Below are 19,846 nucleotides of genomic sequence, written 5' to 3' on the forward strand. Positions count from 1 at the left end.
AGGTAGAGGTAGAGGTCAGCATACAATACATGGGTTATCCTCTGACAAATATACTGTTTATACAACCTGAATAGAGGTAGAGGTCAGCACACAATACATGGGTTATCCTCTAACAAATATACTGTTTATACAACCTGAATAGAGGTAGAGGTCAGCATACAATACATGGGTTATCCTCTGACAAATATACTGTTTATACAACCTGAATAGAGGTAGAGGTCAGCACACAATACATGGGTTATCCTCTAACAAATATACTGTTTATACAACCTGAATAGAGGTAGAGGTCAGCACACAATACATGGGTTATCCTCTGACAAATATACTGTTTATACAACCTGAATAGAGGTAGAGGTCAGCACACAATACATGGGTTATCCTCTAACAAATATACTGTTTATACAACCTGAATAGAGGTAGAGGTCAGCACACAATACATGGGTTATCCTCTAACAAATATACTGTTTATACAACCTGAATAGAGGTAGAGGTCAGCACACAATACATGGGTTATCCTCTGACAAATATACTGTTTATACAACCTGAATAGAGGTAGAGGTAGAGGTCAGCACACAATACATGGGTTATCCTCTAACAAATATACTGTTTATACAACCTGAATAGAGGTAGAGGTAGAGGTCATCATACAATACATGGGTTATCCTCTGACAAATATACTGTTTATACAACCTGAATAGAGGTAGAGGTCAGCACACAATACATGGGTTATCCTCTGACAAATATACTGTTTATACAACCTGAATAGAGGTAGAGGTCATCATACAATACATGGGTTATCCTCTGACAAATATACTGTTTATACAACCTGAATAGAGGTAGAGGTCAGCACACAATACATGGGTTATCCTCTGACAAATATACTGTTTATACAACCTGAATAGAGGTAGAGGTAGAGGTCAGCACACAATACATGGGTTATCCTCTGACAAATATACTGTTTATACAACCTGAATAGAGGTAGAGGTCATCATACAATACATGGGTTATCCTCTAACAAATATACTGTTTATACAACCTGAATAGAGGTAGAGGTCAGCACACAATACATGGGTTATCCTCTGACAAATATACTGTTTATACAACCTGAATAGAGGTAGAGGTCAGCACACAATACATGGGTTATCCTCTGACAAATATACTGTTTATACAACCTGAATAGAGGTAGAGGTAGAGGTCAGCACACAATACATGGGTTATCCTCTGACAAATATACTGTTTATACAACCTGAATAGAGGTAGAGGTAGAGGTCAGCATACAATACATGGGTTATCCTCTAACAAATATACTGTTTATACAACCTGAATAGAGGTAGAGGTCATCATACAATACATGGGTTATCCTCTAACAAATATACTGTTTATACAACCTGAATAGAGGTAGAGGTCAGCACACAATACATGGGTTATCCTCTAACAAATATACTGTTTATACAACCTGAATAGAGGTAGAGGTAGAGGTCAGCATACAATACATGGGTTATCCTCTAACAAATATACTGTTTATACAACCTGAATAGAGGTAGAGGTCATCATACAATACATGGGTTATCCTCTAACAAATATACTGTTTATACAACCTGAATAGAGGTAGAGGTCATCATACAATACATGGGTTATCCTCTAACAAATATACTGTTTATACAACCTGAATAGAGGTAGAGGTAGAGGTCAGCATACAATACATGGGTTATCCTCTAACAAATATACTGTTTATACAACCTGAATAGAGGTAGAGGTCATCATACAATACATGGGTTATCCTCTAACAAATATACTGTTTATACAACCTGAATAGAGGTAGAGGTAGAGGTCAGCACACAATACATGGGTTATCCTCTAACAAATATACTGTTTATACAACCTGAATAGAGGTAGAGGTCAGCATACAATACATGGGTTATCCTCTGGCAAATATACTGTTTATACAACCTGAATAGAGGTAGAGGTAGAGGTCATCATACAATACATGGGTTATCCTCTGACAAATATACTGTTTATACAACCTGAATAGAGGTAGAGGTCAGCACACAATACATGGGTTATCCTCTGACAAATATACTGTTTATACAACCTGAATAGAGGTAGAGGTCAGCACACAATACATGGGTTATCCTCTGACAAATATACTGTTTATACAACCTGAATAGAGGTAGAGGTCAGCACACAATACATGGGTTATCCTCTAACAAATATACTGTTTATACAACCTGAATAGAGGTAGAGGTCAGCACACAATACATGGGTCATCCTCTGACAAATATACTGTTTATACAACCTGAATAGAGGTAGAGGTAGAGGTCAGCACACAATACATGGGTTATCCTCTGACAAATATGATATTTAAACAAACTGAATGAAACTCTGAATGTTGTCAATGTAGAGGTATTTTGATTGGTTAAACACAAGATCAAAAATAGATAAACAGCTGAAAACAGGCTACATTAACAGGATATACCAAACCGGGTGGAAATGGAGATGCTAACAGGACCAGAATCACACTGTTCATTCCTCCCAGACCTACCAAACCCATCTGTATCCTTCCAAACACATCTGTATCCTTCCAAACCCATTAGTATCCTACCAAACCCATCTGTATCCTACCAATCCCATCTGTATCCTACCAACCCCATCTGTATCCTTCCAAACCCATCTGTATCCTACCAAACCCATCTGTATCCTACCAAACCCATCTGTATCCTACCAAACCCATCTGTATCCTTCCAAACCCATCTGTATCCTTCCAAACCCATCTGTATCCTTCCAAACCCATCTGTATCCTACCAAACCCATCTGTATCCTTCCAAACCCATCTGTATCCTTCCAAACCCATCTGTATCCTACCAAACCCATCTGTATCCTACCAAACCCATCTGTATCCTACCAAACCCATCTGTATCCTACCAAACCCATCTGTATCCTACCAAACCCATCTGTATCCTTCCAAACCCATCTGTATCCTTCCAAACCCATCTGTATCCTACCAAACCCATCTGTATCCTACCAAACCCATCTGTATCCTACCAAACCCATCTGTATCCTACCAAACCCATCTGTATCCTTCCAAACCCATCTGTATCCTACCAAACCCATCTGTATCCTACCAAGCCCATTTGTATCCTACCAAACCCATCTGTATCCTACCAAACCCATCTGTATCCTACCTACCCATCTGTATCCTACCAAACCCATCTGTATCCTACCAAACCCATCTGTATCCTACCAAGCCCATCTGTATCCTACCAATCCCATCTGTATCCTACCAAACCCATTGTGATCCCTTTCCTAACAAGATAGAGTATGTATCCTGTATATTAACCCTGCTTTGCCAAACATCAGATGTTCTACCATCCAGACGTACAGCTGTTTTACAAACTGCCTCAACTACTTCTACAGATTCCATACAGAGTTACAAACCCCAGGTGACTCACCTACCCCTGTCCTCCTATTGTCCTCCTAATGTCTTCCTACTGTTCTCTACCCCCGTCCTCCTGCGGTACCTACCCCTGTCCTCTACCCCGTCCTCCTGCGGTACCTACTCCTGTCCTCTACCCCTGTCCTCCTACTGTATCTACCCCTGTCCTCTACCCTTGTCCTCCTACTGTCCTATACCCCTGTCCTCCTGCTGTCCTCTACCCCTGTCCTCTACCCTTGTCCTCCTACTGTCCTCTACCCCTGTCCTCTACCCCTGTCCTCTACCCCCGTCCTCTAACCCCGTCCTCCTGTGGTACCTACCCCTGTCCTCTACCCCCGTCCTCCTGCTGTACCTACCCCTGTCCTCTACCCCTGTCCCCTACCCCTGTCCTCCTACTGTATCTACCCTTGTCCTCCTACTGTACCTACCCCTGTCCTCTACCCTTGTCCTCCTACTGTCCTCTACCCCTGTCCTCCTACTGTCCTCTACCCCTGTCCTCTACCCCCGTCCTCTAACCCCGTCCTCCTGTGGTACCTACCCCTGTCCTCTACCCCTGTCCCCTACCCCTGTCCTCCTACTGTATCTACCCCTGTCCTCCTTCTGTACCTACCTCTTGTCCTTGCCGACACTTTAACTTCATGGAGAGACCTTTGACATCAAAGAACCGTCGATACAACATCTCTGTTACTTTCAGTGACTGTGAGCCCCAGACAGGCTGATATCTAACCTTACAATGCTTCAACCTTCTCAACCACAGCCTCCACTGACTGAACACCACAGTACCACAGCACTTCACAACACTAGTTCTCAGAGTAGGGAGAGAGACAGTGAGAACTGTCAGGAAGTGATGTAACAGTGTACAGGGGGTGCACAGTTCCTGTCAGAGTAGGGAGAGAGACAGAGAGCACCAGGAAGTGATGCAACAGTGTACAGGGGGTGCTGTTTCTGACTCAACCACCATCTCCAGTAGTAAGAGACAGGTATTCATAGAATGACATAGAACTAGAGCGGTCTGTCTTAGCTGCTGGTCGTGGCTGAGGTCTGTCTTAGCTGCTGGTCGTGGCTGAGGTCTATCTTAGCTGCTGGTCGTGGCTGAGGTCTGTCGTAGCTGAGGTCTGTCTTAGCTGCTGGTTGTGGCTGAGGTCTGTCTTAGCTGCTGGTCGTGATTGAGGTCTGTCTTAGCTGCTGGTCGTGATTGAGGTCTGTCTTAGCTGCTGGTCGTGACTGAGGTCTGTCTTAGCTGCTGGTCGTGGCTGAGGTCTGTCGTGGCTGAGGTCTGTCGTGGCTGAGGTCTGTCTTAGCTGCTGGTCGTGGCTGTGGCTGAGGTCTGTCGTGGCTGAGGTCTGTCTTAGCTGCTGGTCGTGATTGAGGTCTGTCTTAGCTGCTGGTCGTGATTGAGGTCTGTCTTAGCTGCTGGTCGTGGCTGAGGTCTGTCTTAGCTGCTGGTCGTGGCTGAGGTCTGTCTTAGCTGCTGGTCGTGGCTGAGGTCTGTCTTAGCTGCTGGTCGTGGCTGAGGTCTGTCTTAGCTGCTGGTCGTGGCTGAGGTCTGTCTTAGCTGCTGGTCGTGGCTGAGGTCTGTCTTAGCTGCTGGTCGTGGCTGAGGTCTGTCTTAGCTGCTGGTCGTGGCTGAGGTCTGTCTTAGCTGCTGGTCGTGGCTGAGGTCTGTCTTAGCTGCTGGTCGTGGCTGAGGTCTGTCTTAGCTGCTGGTCGTGGCTGAGGTCTGTCTTAGCCGCTGGTCGTGGCTGCTGGTCGTGGCTGAGGTCTGTCTTAGCCGCTGGTCGTGGCCGAGGTCTGTCTTAGCTGCTGGTCGTGGCTGAGGTCTGTCTTAGCTGCTGGTCGTGGCTGAGGTCTGTCTTAGCTGCTGGTCGTGGCTGAGGTCTGTCTTAGCTGCTGGTCGTGGCTGAGGTCTGTCTTAGCTGCTGGTCGTGGCCGAGGTCTGTCATTAAAGCTGTTGGCCCTTTAAAGCGACTGGCTAGCTGCTGTGGTGACAGAGAGAGAGAGCTGGAGTCCATAGAGAGAATGTCCACTTCCTGTTCTACTTCTCTTACCGCTCAGTGCTGCTGCTTCCGCCACTAATACTATTCTGTTTCTCTGGTATCTATCTCTCATCTCTTCTCGCTGCAACACAACACAACACTGTATCATTAGCACAAACGTCCTCAACTGAGTCAGATCAAATTAGGGTCATGTCACGGTGAAACGTGAAAACAGACCTCTTTGTGTAACACCACCAAAGCTCTTAATAATAATAATATATCAACGTGGTTAAAACCCATTAGCAAGGGTCAATTTATCACCTTTACTGAAGTTTTTCAGAGTTGAAATGTTTATTTGTGGAAACAGATTGGGGTTCCTCTGAAACACTAGTGCGTTCTGAACAGAGACTGTGACAATGGTAAGATGTCAAGTACAGATGTCGTATCTTCATTTGAGCCAGTTTCACACAGCAGCAAAATAATCCTGCAGCAACAGGAAATGTGAATTGTTATGTGGATTATAATTAATGGACATATTTTTGTAGGGGTTGATACATTTTTCATTAGGGAAAATCAAGTCTGAAATGGGGAATTACAAACTTTTTAAACCTACAATACACACAGGGAAAATCCATCAACAACAGGATGATCAAATTAAGATATGACATGTGTATTTCAGCAGAGGACTGCAAACAGCTTTAATCCTGAAACATAACCTTGTGATTAATAATGATGAGATTATTGGATGATAATGGTCACCCTGGTCTTCTTGTACATCTTGCTCCTATAATAGTAGAGGTATTAGTGGTAGTAGTAGTAGTAAACTCAGCAAAAAAATAAACTTCCCTTTTTCAGGACCCTGTCTTTCAAAGATATTTCTAAAAATATATATAATAATTCACAGATCTTCATTGTAAAGGGTTTAAACACTGTTTCCCATGCTTGTTCAATGAACCATAAACAATGAATGAACATGCACCTGTGGAACCCTAACCCTAACCCTAATGAACATGCACCTGTGGAACCCTAACCCTAATGAACATGCACCAGTGGAACCCTAACCCTAACCCTAATGAACATGCACCTGTGGAACCCTAACCCTAATGAACATGCACCTGTGGAACCCTAACCCTAACCCTAATGAACATGCACCTGTGGAACCCTAACCCTAATGAACATGCACCAGTGGAACCCTAACCCTAACCCTAATGAACATGCACCTGTGGAACCCTAACCCTAATGAACATGCACCTGTGGAACCCTAACCCTAACCCTAACCCTAATGAACATGCACCTGTGGAACCCTAACCCTAATGAACATGCACCTGTGGAACCCTAACCCTAACCCTAATGAACATGCACCTGTGGAACCCTAACCCTAATGAACATGCACCAGTGGAACCCTAACCCTAACCCTAATGAACATGCACCTGTGGAACCCTAACCCTAATGAACATGCACCTGTGGAACCCTAACCCTAATGAACATGCACCTGTGGAACCCTAACCCTAATGAACATGCACCAGTGGAACCCTAACCCTAATGAACATGCACCAGTGGAACCCTAACCCTAACCCTAATGAACATGCACCAGTGGAACCCTAACCCTAATGAACATGCACCTGTGGAACCCTAACCCTAACCCTAATGAACATGCACCAGTGGAACCCTAACCCTAATGAACATGCACCTGTGGAACCCTAACCCTAACCCTAATGAACATGCACCAGTGGAACCCTAACCTAACCCTAATGAACATGCACATGTGGAACCCTAACCCTAATCCTAATGAACATGCACCTGTGGAACCCTAACCCTAATGAACATGCAGCTGTGGAACCCTAACCCTAATGAACATGCACCTGTGGAACCCTAACCCTAATGAACATGCACCAGTGGAACCCTAACCCTAATGAACATGCACCTGTGGAACCCTAACCCTAATGAACATGCACCTGTGGAACCCTAACCCTAATGAACATGCACCAGTGGAACCCTAACCCTAACCCTAATGAACATGCACCAGTGGAACCCTAATCCTAACCCTAATGAACATGCACCTGTGGAACCCTAACCCTAATGAACATGCACCTGTGGAACCCTAACCCTAATGAACATGCACCTGTGGAACCCTAACCCTAACCCTAATGAACATGCACCTGTGGAACCCTAACCCTAATGAACATGCACCTGTGGAACCCTAACCCTAATGAACATGCACCAGTGGAACCCTAACCCTAATGAACATGCACCAGTGGAACCCTAACCCTAATGAACATGCACCAGTGGAACCCTAACCCTAATGAACATGCACCAGTGGAACCCTAACCCTAACCCTAATGAACATGCACCAGTGGAACCCTAACCCTAATGAACATGCACCAGTGGAACCCTAACCCTAATGAACATGCACCAGTGGAACCCTAACCCTAATGAACATGCACCAGTGGAACCCTAACCCTAATGAACATGCACCAGTGGAACCCTAACCCTAATGAACATGCACCAGTGGAACCCTAACCCTAATGAACATGCACCAGTGGAACCCTAACCCTAATGAACATGCACCAGTGGAACCCTAACCCTAATGAACATGCACCAGTGGAACCCTAACCCTAATGAACATGCACCAGTGGAACCCTAACCCTAATGAACATGCACCAGTGGAACCCTAACCCTAATGAACATGCACCAGTGGAACCCTAACCCTAACCCTAATGAACATGCACCAGTGGAACCCTAACCCTAATGAACATGCACCAGTGGAACCCTAACCCTAATGAACATGCACCAGTGGAACCCTAACCCTAACCCTAATGAACATGCACCAGTGGAACCCTAACCCTAACCCTAATGAACATGCACCTGTGGAACCCTAACCCTAACCCTAATGAACATGCACCAGTGGAACCCTAACCTTATATAAACGGTAGATTATCAGACACTCAACAAGGTCTGATTTCATTATTACTGAAACAGGATCCAAGTGGTAAATATAAAGATCCAGTTCATTAAAACAACTTGGAGGCAAAAACTCTAGCACATAGAATTAAAGCACAGAATTAAAAAGGTTTTGTCTGATGTTATTCATTCTAATCAAACAGGTTTTTAACATGGACTATACATTGGAGATAATATAAGACAAGTCCTGGAAACAGTAGAACACTATGAAAAATCTGGGAAAAGGCTTTTGATAAAGTACGATTGGATTTTATATATAAATGCCTGGAACATTTACATTTTGGAGAATATCTTCTTCCGAAGAGGAGAGGCGAAAAGAATCGGAGGACCAATATGCGGCGTGGTCCAAGAAAGAGAACACATGAACAACTGAATACAAAAAAACAATAAACGTGGAACGAACGAAACCCAAAACAGCACCGTGTGGTGAAAAACACAGACATGGAAACAATCACCCACAAACAACACACATGTGAAACCAGGCTACCTAAAGTATGATTCTCAATCAGGGGCTACCAATCAGGGACAAAGTATGATTCTCAATCAGGGACAACCAGGCTACCTAAAGTATGATTCTCAATCAGGGACAACCAGGCTACCTAAAGTATGATTCTCAATCAGGGACAACCAGGCTACCTAAGTATGATTCTCAATCAGGGACAACCAGGCTACCTAAAGTATGATTCTCAATCAGGGACAACCAGGCTACCTAAGTATGATTCTCAATCAGGGACAACCAGGCTACCTAAAGTATGATTCTCAATCAGGGACAACCAGGCTACCTAAAGTATGATTCTCAATCAGGGACAACCAGGCTACCTAAGTATGATTCTCAATCAGAGACAACCACGCTACCTAAAGTATGATTCTCAATCAGGGACAACCAGGCTACCTAAGTATGATTCTCAATCAGGGACAACCAGGCTACCTAAAGTATGATTCTCAATCAGGGACAACCAGGCTACCTAAGTATGATTCTCAATCAGGGACAACCAGGCTACCTAAGTATGATTCTCAATCAGAGACAACCAGGCTACCTAAGTATGATTCTCAATCAGGGACAACCAGGCTACCTAAGTATGATTCTCAATACCCTAAGTATGATTCTCAATCAGGGACAACCAGGCTACCTAAGTATGATTCTCAATCAGGGACAACCAGGACATGATTCTCAATCAGGGACAACCAGGCTACCTAAGTATGATTCTCAATCAGGGACAACCAGGCTACCTAAGTATGATTCTCAATCAGAGACAACTAATGACACCTGCCTCTGATTGAGAACCATACTAGGCCGAAACTATAGAAATCCCCAAAATCATAGAAAAACAAACAGACTGCCCACCCCAACTCACGCCCTGACCATACTAAATAATGACAAAACAAAGGAAATAAAGGTCAGAACGTGACAGTCAAGAGGAGTAAAACAAGGTTGTCCACTATCGCCATATCTATTTATTATGACCATCGAAATGTTCGCTGTTAAAATCAAATCCAATAATAATATCAAGCAATTAGAAATCCTTAGGTCCTTCTGTAGCTCAGTTGGTAGAGCATGGCGCTTGTAACGCCAGGGTAGTGGGTTCGATTCCGGGACCACCCATACGTAGAATGTATGCACACATGACTGTAAGTTGCTTTGGATAAAAGCGTCTGCTAAATGGCATATATTTTTATATATATATAAATCCACGGCTGAAAAACAAAGGTGTCACTGTACGCTGATGATTCATGTTTTCTTTTAAATCCACAACTTGGATCCCTCCACAGCCTCAACGAGGATCTAGATACTGTTTCTAACCTCTCTGGATTAAAAGTAGAGCGCATAAACTAACACTACCTAACATGAAAACAATTACACACAAAACATGATGGGAAACAGAGGGTTAAATACAAGTCGCTTAATTGGGGAAATGTAAAGCAGGTGTTCTCGGTATATACAAATCCCGAAATAAATAAATGATCTCACTCCAATACATTTCTATAGAAAGTTAGCAAAAACAGATCTTGCTACCATGGAAAGGTCTGTCTATTTTGTGGAAAAATCACTCTAATTAACTATTTAGTCATATCCCAGTTTACCCTGATTAACTCTTTAGTCATATCTCAGTTTACCCTGATTAACTCTTTAGTCATATCCCAGTTTACCCTGCTTAACTCTTTAGTCATATCCCAGTTTACCCTGATTAACTCTCTAGTCATATCCCAGTTTACCCTGCTTAACTCTTTAGTCATATCCCAGTTTACCCTGCTTAACTCTTTAGTCATATCCCAGTTTACCCTGCTTAACTCTTTAGTCATATCCCAGTTTACCCATTTGCTTATGGTCTTGCCTACACTTAGCAAACAGTTTTAAAATTATTTTAGAAAAAAATATTCAATTTTATTTGGAATGGCAAGCCAGACAAAATTTAAGAGGCCTATTTATATAATCAATATGAATTCGGAGGGCAGAAATGATTAAATATTAAAGCATTTGACCACTTTCACTAAAAGCATCAGTCGTACAAAACGTATAAATAAATCCAAACTGGTTCTCTGGCAGATTAGTAAGAATGTCCCCATGTTAAAGACCTTTTTCCCTATTCAGATTACAAATAACTGAAAGTGAGATGTTGTAAAGTAAATCATCTCCCATATATCGTTATTTTTAAAACAAGCCTTGAAAAGGTGGAAACAATTTCAATGTAACCAGAAAGGCAGAACAAATAATACAGTAAATATTAAACTCAAATATACTAATTGATTTAAAAAAAACATTCTTTTTTTTAAGTTAGAATCTTTAAAAATGTTATCAAAAATAGGACATGCAGCTAACAAAATCATATGGAAATGTCTGATCCCCAAATTACAACCAACTAATTGCAGCATTACCACAAAAATGGGAGAGGATAGTGGAAGGGGAAAATGTAATGAACTTGTCTGTCGGCCCAAAGACCATTTTTGAAAAGAAAATTGTGATGAATAAAAAGTATAACAGTTTCATTTAAGGACCGAAACACTGACAGATCTGCCATTTAACCTGCAAAATAGTTGGGAACAGATTTTTGACGCACCGATTCCATGGCACATGGTTTATGAACTGATATGCAAAACGATGCCGGATTCAAAACTGCATTTTTCCACTTAAATTATTAACACAATTCTTGCAACCAATAGAATTAGAATAACAGTGAAGACATCACAACTAAATAACAAATGGAAACCTAACAATAACTAGTGGTAAACAATTCAAAATGTAATTTATATTTGAAATTCTTCAAATAGCCACGCTTTGCCTTGACAACAACTTTGCACACTCTTGGCATTCTCTCAACCGGTTTCATGAAGTATTCACCTGGAATGCATTTCAATTAACAGGTGTGCCTTCTTAAAAGTTCATTTGTGAAATGTCTTTCTTTCTTAATGCATTTGAGACAATTAGTTGTGTTGTGACAAGGTAGGGATGGTATACAGAAGATAACCATATTTGGTAAAAGACCAAGTCCATATTATGGCAAGAACAACTCAAATAAGCAGAGAGAAACAAATTATTAATGGACTGTCCAGACATGAAGTCAATATGGAACATTTCAAGAACTTTGAAAGAAAGTTTCTTCAAGTGCAGTTGCAAAAACCATCATGCACTACGATGAAACTGGCTCTCATGAGTACCGCAACAGGAAATGAAGACCCAGAGTTACCTCTGCTGCAGAGCATAAGTTCATTGGAGTTACTAGCCTCAGAATTTGCATCTCAAATAAATGCTTCACTGATTCAAGTAAGAGACACATCTCAACATCAACTGTTTAGAGGAAACCGTCTGAATCAGGCCTTTATGGTCGAAATGCGGCAAAGAAAGAACTACTAAAGAACACCGATAAAAAGAAGAGACTTGCTTTGGCCAAGAAACACCATCAATGGAAATTAGACCGAATTGGAGATTTTTGGTTCCAACCTCTGTGTCTTTGAGAGACGCAGAGTGGGTGAATGGATGATCTCCGCATGTATATTTCCCACCGTGAAGCATGGAGGAGGAGGTGTTATGGTATGGGGATGCTTTGTTGCTGACACTGTCAGTGATTTATTTTGAATTGAAGGGACACTTAACCCGCATGGCTACCACAGCATTCTGCAGCGATACGCCATCCCATATGGTTTACGCTTAGTGTGACTATCATTTGTTTTTCATCAGGAGAATGACCCAATACACCTCTAGGCTGTGTAAGGGCTATTTGACCAAGAAGGAGAGTGATGGAGTGCTGCATCAGATGACCTGGCCTCCACAATCACCCGACCTCAACCCAATTTAGATGGTTTGGAATGAGTTGGACCGCAGAGTGAAGGAAAAGCAGCTAACAAGTGCTCAGCATATGTGATAACTCCTTCAAGACGAAAAGCATTCCAGGTGAAGCTGGTTGAGAGAATGCCAAAATTGTGCAAAGCTGTCATCAAGGCAAAGGGTGGCTACTTTGAAGAATCTCAAAAAATAAAATACATTTTAATTTCTTTAACACTTGTTTGGTTACAACATGATTTCATATGTGTTATGTCCTAGTTTTGATGTCTTCACTATTATTCTACAATGACGAAAAAAAATAAACAAACTAAAGAAAAACCCTTGAATGAGCAGGAACCGTTTGACCTGTCATGTATGTATATGTATGTATATAAGGGGGATTGGAAGGGATGCAGACAATTACATTGATGGAAGCTGGAATCTATATGAAATATTAAAGCTGAACTACCCCCCAAAAAGAAATCTGCAATAAAAAGTTATGTAGTATTACTGTAGTAGTCATTTAGTAGTAATGTAGTAGTAGTAGTAGTAGTAGTAGTAGTAGTAATGTAGTAGTAGTAGTAGTAGTAGTAGTAGTAATGTAGTAGTAACCTAGTAGCAGTTTAGTAGTTATGTAGCAGTAGTTTAGTAGTAGTTTAGTTGTAGTTTAGTAGTAATCGTGTTGTAGTTGTAGTAGTAATGTAGTGGTAGTTTAGTAGTGATGTAGTAGAAATGTAGTAGTAGTTTAGTAGTAGTGTAGTAGTAATGCATTAGTGGTTTAGTGGTAATGTGGTAGTAGTGGTGTAGTAGTAGTAATGTACTAGTAGTAGTTATAGTAGTAGTAATGTAGTAGTAGTGGTAGTTTAGTAGTAGTAATATGTGGTTTAGTAGTAGTAATGTAGTAATGTAGTAGTAGTGGTAGTTTAGTAGTAGTAATATGTGGTTTAGTAGTAGTTTAGTAGTAATGTAGTGTAATGTATTTTAGTGTAGTAGTAATGTAGTTTAGTGGTAATGCTGTAGCAATGTATTATTAGTGTAGTAGTAATGTTGTAGTAGTTTAGTAGTTATGTAGCAGTAATGTAGTAGTAGTGTATTGTTAGTGTAGCAGTAATGTAGTAGTAATGTATTGTTAGTGTAGTAGTGATGTAGTAGTAGTGTATTATTAGTGTAGTAGTGGTGTAGTAGTAGTAGTGTATTATTAGTGTAGTAGTGGTGTAGTAGTAATGTAGTGTTAGTGTAGTAGTAATGTAGTAGTAATGTATTGTTAGTGTCGTAGTAATGTAGTAGTAATGTATTGTTAGTGTAGTAGTGATGTAGTAGTAGTGTAGTGTTAGTGTAGCAGTAATGTAGTAGTAATGTATTGTTAGTGTAGTAGTGATGTAGTAGTAGTGATGTAGTAGTAGTGATGTAGTAGTAATGTATTGTTAGTGTAGCAGTAATGTAGTAGTAATGTATTGTTGGTGTAGTAGTGATGTAGTAGTAATGTAGTGTTAGTGTAGTAGTGATGTAGTAGTAATGTATTGTTGGTGTAATAGTAATGCTGTTAGTTTGCAATAATGCAGTAGTAGTGTAGTAGTAATGTATTGTTAGTGTAGTAGTAATGATGTAGTAGTGTAGTGTATGTAGTGTTAGTAGTAGTAATGTAGTAGTAATGTATTGTTAGTGTAGTAGTGATGTAGTAGTAATGTATTGTTAGTGTAGTAGTAGTAGTAATGTAGTAGTAATGTAGTGTTAGTGTAGTATGTAGTGTTAGTGTGTGATGTAGTAGTATTGTTAGTGTATTGTTAGTGTAGTAGTAGTTTAGCAATAATGTAGTAGTAATGTAGTAGTGTAGTAATGTATGTAGTAGTTAGTGTAGTAGTGATGTAGTAGTAATGTATTATTAGTGTAGTAGTAATGTAGTAGTAATGTAGTGTTAGTGTAGTAGTAATGTAGTAGTAATGTATTGTTAGTGTAGCAGTAATGTAGTAGTAATGTATTGTTAGTGTAGTAGTGATGTAGTAGTAGTGTATTATTAGTGTAGCAGTAATGTAGTAGTAATGTATTGTTAGTGTAGTAGTAATGTAGTAGTAATGTATTGTTGGTGTAATAGTAATGTAGTAGTAATGTATTGTTAGTGTAGTAGTGATGTAGTAGTAATGTATTGTTGGTGTAATAGTAATGCTGTGGTAGTTTAGCAATAATGCAGTAGTGTAGTAGTAATGTAGTAGTAGGGTAGTAATGTAGTAGTAGTGTATTATTAGTGTAGTAGTAACGTAGTAGTAATGTATTGTTAGTGTAGTAGTAATGTAGTAGTCATGTATTGTTAGTGTAGTAGTAATGTAGTAGTCATGTATTGTTAGTGTAGTAGTAATGTAGTAGTCATGTATTGTTAGTGTAGTAGTAATGTAGTAGTAGTTTAGTAGTAATGCAGTAGTGTAGTAGTACTCACCCTGGTCTTCTTGTATATCTTGTTCTTGAGGTAGCTGAAGGTTCGGCTAACCTTGGTTCCACTCTTCCCATCAAAGTCCGTCCTCAGGGGACCCGCTATGTCCTCCTCAGATATACTGACACACAGAGCACAGAGATACACACAAACACACACACGTCCGCATGAATGCACATGCACTTCTAAAGCTTGACATAATTTTCTGGATTTTTCCATGCTGTTTAAAGGTACAGTCAACTCAGTATATTTAAACTTCTGACCCACTGGAAATGTGATACAGTGAATTATAAGTGAAATAATCTGTCTGTAAAGAATGGTTGTCGTGCACAGAGTAGTAGTCCTAATAGTTTGTTAACAATTCATTTGTGGAGTGGTTGAAAAACGAGTTTTAATGACTCCAACCTAAGTGTATGTAAACTTCTGTATATACACATACATACACCCTAACCCTAACCCTAACCCCAACCCTAACCCTAACACCTAAACCTAACATCTAACCCTAAACCTAACCCCTAACACCTAACCCTAAACCTAACCCTAAACCTAACCCCTAACATCTAACCCTAAACCTAACCCTAAACCTAACCCCTAACATCTAACCCTAAACCTAACCCTAAACCTAACCCCTAACATCTAACCCTAAACCTAACCCCTAAACCTAACCCCAACCCTAAACCTAACCCTAACTCCTAACCCTAACCCCTAACTCCTAACCCCAACCCTAAACCTAACCCCTAACACCTAACCCCAACCCTAAACCTAACACCTAACCCTAAACCTAACCCCTAACCCCAACCCTAAACCTAACCCCTAACCCCAACCCTAAACCTAACACCTAACCCTAAACCTAACACCTAACCCTAAACCTAACCCCAACCCTAAACCTAACCCCTAAACCTAACCCCTAACCCCTAACCCCTAACCCCAACCCTAAACCTAACCCCTAAACCTAACCCCTAACCCCAAAATATAATTTGTCCTCATGGGGACGTCCTTGTTTGACTGTCCTTGTGGGGATTTCCAGGTACCACCAGTATAGTAATATAAGCATGCGACACACACAACACACTACACACCACATGTGCTGTAACTCTGTAATGAGTAATGCAGTAGTCCTTCCTCACCTGTAAGCCAGAGATCCAGAAGTGCTGGAGAATGACCTGGTACCTGAGGAGGAAGAGGAGATGGAAAGGACCAGCTATAACCCCCAGGGGTCAGTTAGATCAACCTATCAAGCAACTCAGGGTAGGAGTGCTGATCTAGGATCAGGTCTAGGATCAGGTCTCAGGGTAGGAGTGGTGATCTAGGATCAGGTCTCAGGGTAGGAGTGCTGATCTAGGATCAGGTCTAGGATCAGGTCTCAGGGTAGGAGTGCTGATCTAGAATCAGGTCTAGGATCAGGTCTCAGGGTAGGAGTGCTGATCTAGGATCAGGTTTCAGGGTAGGAGTGGTGATCTAGGATCAGGTCTAGGATCAGGTCTCAGGGTAAGAGTGTTGGTCGAGGTTCAGGTCCCCACCTGTCTGTGTAATCTAATTCATTATGATCTGAAAGGCTACAGTTTTCCTGAATCAGCACTCAACCCCAAGTCTTCTCCTAATCACACAGCCCCAAGTCTTCTCCTAATCACACAGCCCCAAGTCTCCTCCTAATCACACGGCCCCAAGTCTTCTCCTAATCACACGGCCCCAAGTCTTCTCCTAATCACACAGCCCCAAGTTTTCTCCTAATCACACAGCCCCAAGTCTTCTCCTAATTACACAGCCCCAAGTCTTCTCATAATCACACAGCCCCAAGTACTGGTGCAGTCAACTGGGGATAACTACCTCAGTGTGCTAACTCGAAGGGCCCTCTATCCTAGTGTACTTACCATAAGCGCCCTAGATAACTAAGGGTACTTACACAAAGAGTCCTCATCATCACTAGATGACGAGGCCAGAGAAAGGATCGATTTAGATTTGGGGAGAATGGGAGAGAGGTTGAAAGAGAAGGAGATTCTCCTCCTGTGTCTGGTCCGTCCGGTGGCTGAAGGAGGGATACGGAGGAGGGTAGGACGAAATCAGAACATGCAGCAAACTCACACACTCCAACAACACTGACATTTCAGGAGGAATGAAGGCTCAGAGCACCTGAAAAACACATGGACCTACTACTGACATGACCTACAGGCACACCTGATAGAGAACCCAACATGTCTCAGGACCTAGACCTGATATAGAACCCAACATGTCTCAGGACCTAGACCTGATATAGAGAACCCAACATGTCACAGGACCTAGACCTGGTAGAGAACCCAACATGTCTCAGGACCTAGACCTGATAGAGAACCCTACATGTCACAGGAACTAGACCTGGTAGAGAACCCAACATGTCACAGGACCTAGACCTGGTAGAGAACCCAACATGTCTCAGGACCTAGACCTGATAGAGAACCCTACATGTCACAGGAACTAGACCTGGTAGAGAACCCAACATGTCACAGGAACTAGACCTGGTAGAGAACCCAACATGTCACAGGACCTAGACCTGGTAGAGAACCCAACATGTCTCAGGACCTAGACCTGATAGAGAACCCTACATGTCACAGGAACTAGACCTGATAGAGAACCCAACATGTCACAGGACCTAGACCTGGTAGAGAACCCAACATGTCACAGGAACTAGACCTGATATAGAACCCAACATGTCTCAGGACCTAGACCTGATAGAGAACCCTACATGTCACAGGAACTAGACCTGGTAGAGAACCCAACATGTCACAGGAACTAGACCTGGTAGAGAACCCAACATGTCACAGGACCTAGACCTGGTAGAGAACCCAACATGTCTCAGGACCTAGACCTGATAGAGAACCCTACATGTCACAGGAACTAGACCTGATAGAGAACCCAACATGTCACAGGACCTAGACCTGGTAGAGAACCCAACATGTCACAGGAACTAGACCTGATATAGAACCCTACATGTCACAGGAACTAGACCTGATACAGAACCCTACATGTCACAGGAACTAGACCTGATAGAGAACCCTACATGTCACAGGACCTAGACCTGATAGAGAACCCAACATGTCACAGGACCTAGACCTGGTAGAGAACCCAACATGTCTCAGGACATAGACCTGATATAGAACCCTACATGTCACAGGAACTAGACCTGATAGAGAACCCAACATGTCAGAGGACCTAGACCTGATAGAGAACCCAACATGTCACAGGACCTAGACCTGATAGAGAACCCAACATGTCACAGGACCTAGACCTGATAGAGAACCCAACATGTCACAGGACCTATACCTGATAGAGAACCCTACATGTCACAGGACATAGACCTGATAGAGAACCCTACATGTCACAGGACCTATACCTGATAGAGAACCCTACATGTCACAGGACCTAGACCTGGTAGAGAACCCAACATGTCACAGGACCTAGACCTGATATAGAGAACCCTACATGTCTCAGGACCTAGACCTGGTAGAAACCCCGTTATCACAGGAACTAGACCTGATAGAGAACCCAACATGTCACAGGACCTAGACCTGGTAGAGAACCCAACATGTCACAGGAACTAGACCTGATAGAGAACCCTACATGTCACAGGAGCTAGACCTGATAGAGAACCCAACATGTCACAGGACCTAGACCTGGTAGAGAACCCTACATGTCACAGGAACTAGACCTGGTAGAGAACCCGTTATCACAGGACCTAGACCTGGTAGAGAACCCAACATGTCACAGGACCTAGACCTGGTAGAGAACCCTACATGTCACAGGAACTAGAACTGATAGAGAACCCTACTTGTCACAGGAACTAGACCTGATAGAGAACCCTACATGTCACAGGAGCTAGACCTGATAGAGAACCCAACATGTCACAGGAACTAGACCTGATATAGAGAACCCTACATGTCACAGGAACTAGACCTGATAGAGAACCCTACATGTCACAGGACCTAGACCTGGTATAGAACCCAACATGTCATAGGAACTAGACCTGATAGAGAACCCAACATGTCACAGGACCTAGACCTGGTATAGAACCCAACATGTCATAGGAACTAGACATGATAGAGAACCCTACATGTCACAGGAACTAGACCTGATAGAGAACCCTACATGTCACAGGAACTAGACCTGATAGAGAACCCTACATGTCACAGGACCTACACCTGGTAGAGAACCCTACATGTCACAGGACCTAGACCTGGTAGAGACCCCGTTATCACAGGAACTAGACCTGATAGAGAACCCAACATGTCTCAGGACCTAGACCTGATAGAGAACTCTACATGTCACAGGACCTAGACCTGGTAGAGAACCCAACATGTCACAGGACCTAGACCTGGTAGAGAACCCAACATGTCACAGGACCTAGACCTGGTATAGAACCCAACATGTCATAGGAACTAGACCTGATAGAGAACCCAACATGTCACAGGACCTAGACCTGGTATAGAACCCAACATGTCACAGGAACTAGACCTGATAGAGAACCCTACATGTCTCAGGACCTAGACCTGGTAGAGACCCCGTTATCACAGGAACTAGACCTGATAGAGAACCCAACATGTCTCAGGACCTAGACCTGATAGAGAACCCAACATGTCACAGGAACTAGACCTGATAGAGAACCCTACATGTCACAGGACCTAGACCTGATAGAGAACCCAACATGTCACAGGAACTAGACCTGATAGAGAACCCTACATGTCACAGGACCTAGACCTGGTAGAGAACCCAACATGTCACAGGAACTAGACCTGATAGAGAACCCTACATGTCACAGGACC

The 19,846-nt window shown here is 42.4% G+C and overlaps 1 protein-coding gene across 1 annotated transcript in view; it reads right to left on the bottom strand.

Moving 5' to 3' along the window:
- The window catches only part of LOC127926759 (A-kinase anchor protein 13-like), a 73,435-nt gene that overhangs the window by 39,277 nt on the left and 14,312 nt on the right, over nt 1-19,846 (bottom strand). Inside the window, exons 6-7 of the mRNA XM_052512298.1 lie at nt 16,181-16,223; nt 15,060-15,174 (exon numbers count right to left, since the gene is read on the bottom strand). Coding sequence (XP_052368258.1) covers nt 15,060-15,174; nt 16,181-16,223 — 158 coding nt within the window. The remainder of the gene's footprint in view (nt 1-15,059; nt 15,175-16,180; nt 16,224-19,846) is intronic.

Source organism: Oncorhynchus keta, unplaced genomic scaffold (assembly GCF_023373465.1).
Source record: "Oncorhynchus keta strain PuntledgeMale-10-30-2019 unplaced genomic scaffold, Oket_V2 Un_contig_8186_pilon_pilon, whole genome shotgun sequence".
NCBI lineage: Eukaryota > Metazoa > Chordata > Actinopteri > Salmoniformes > Salmonidae > Oncorhynchus > Oncorhynchus keta.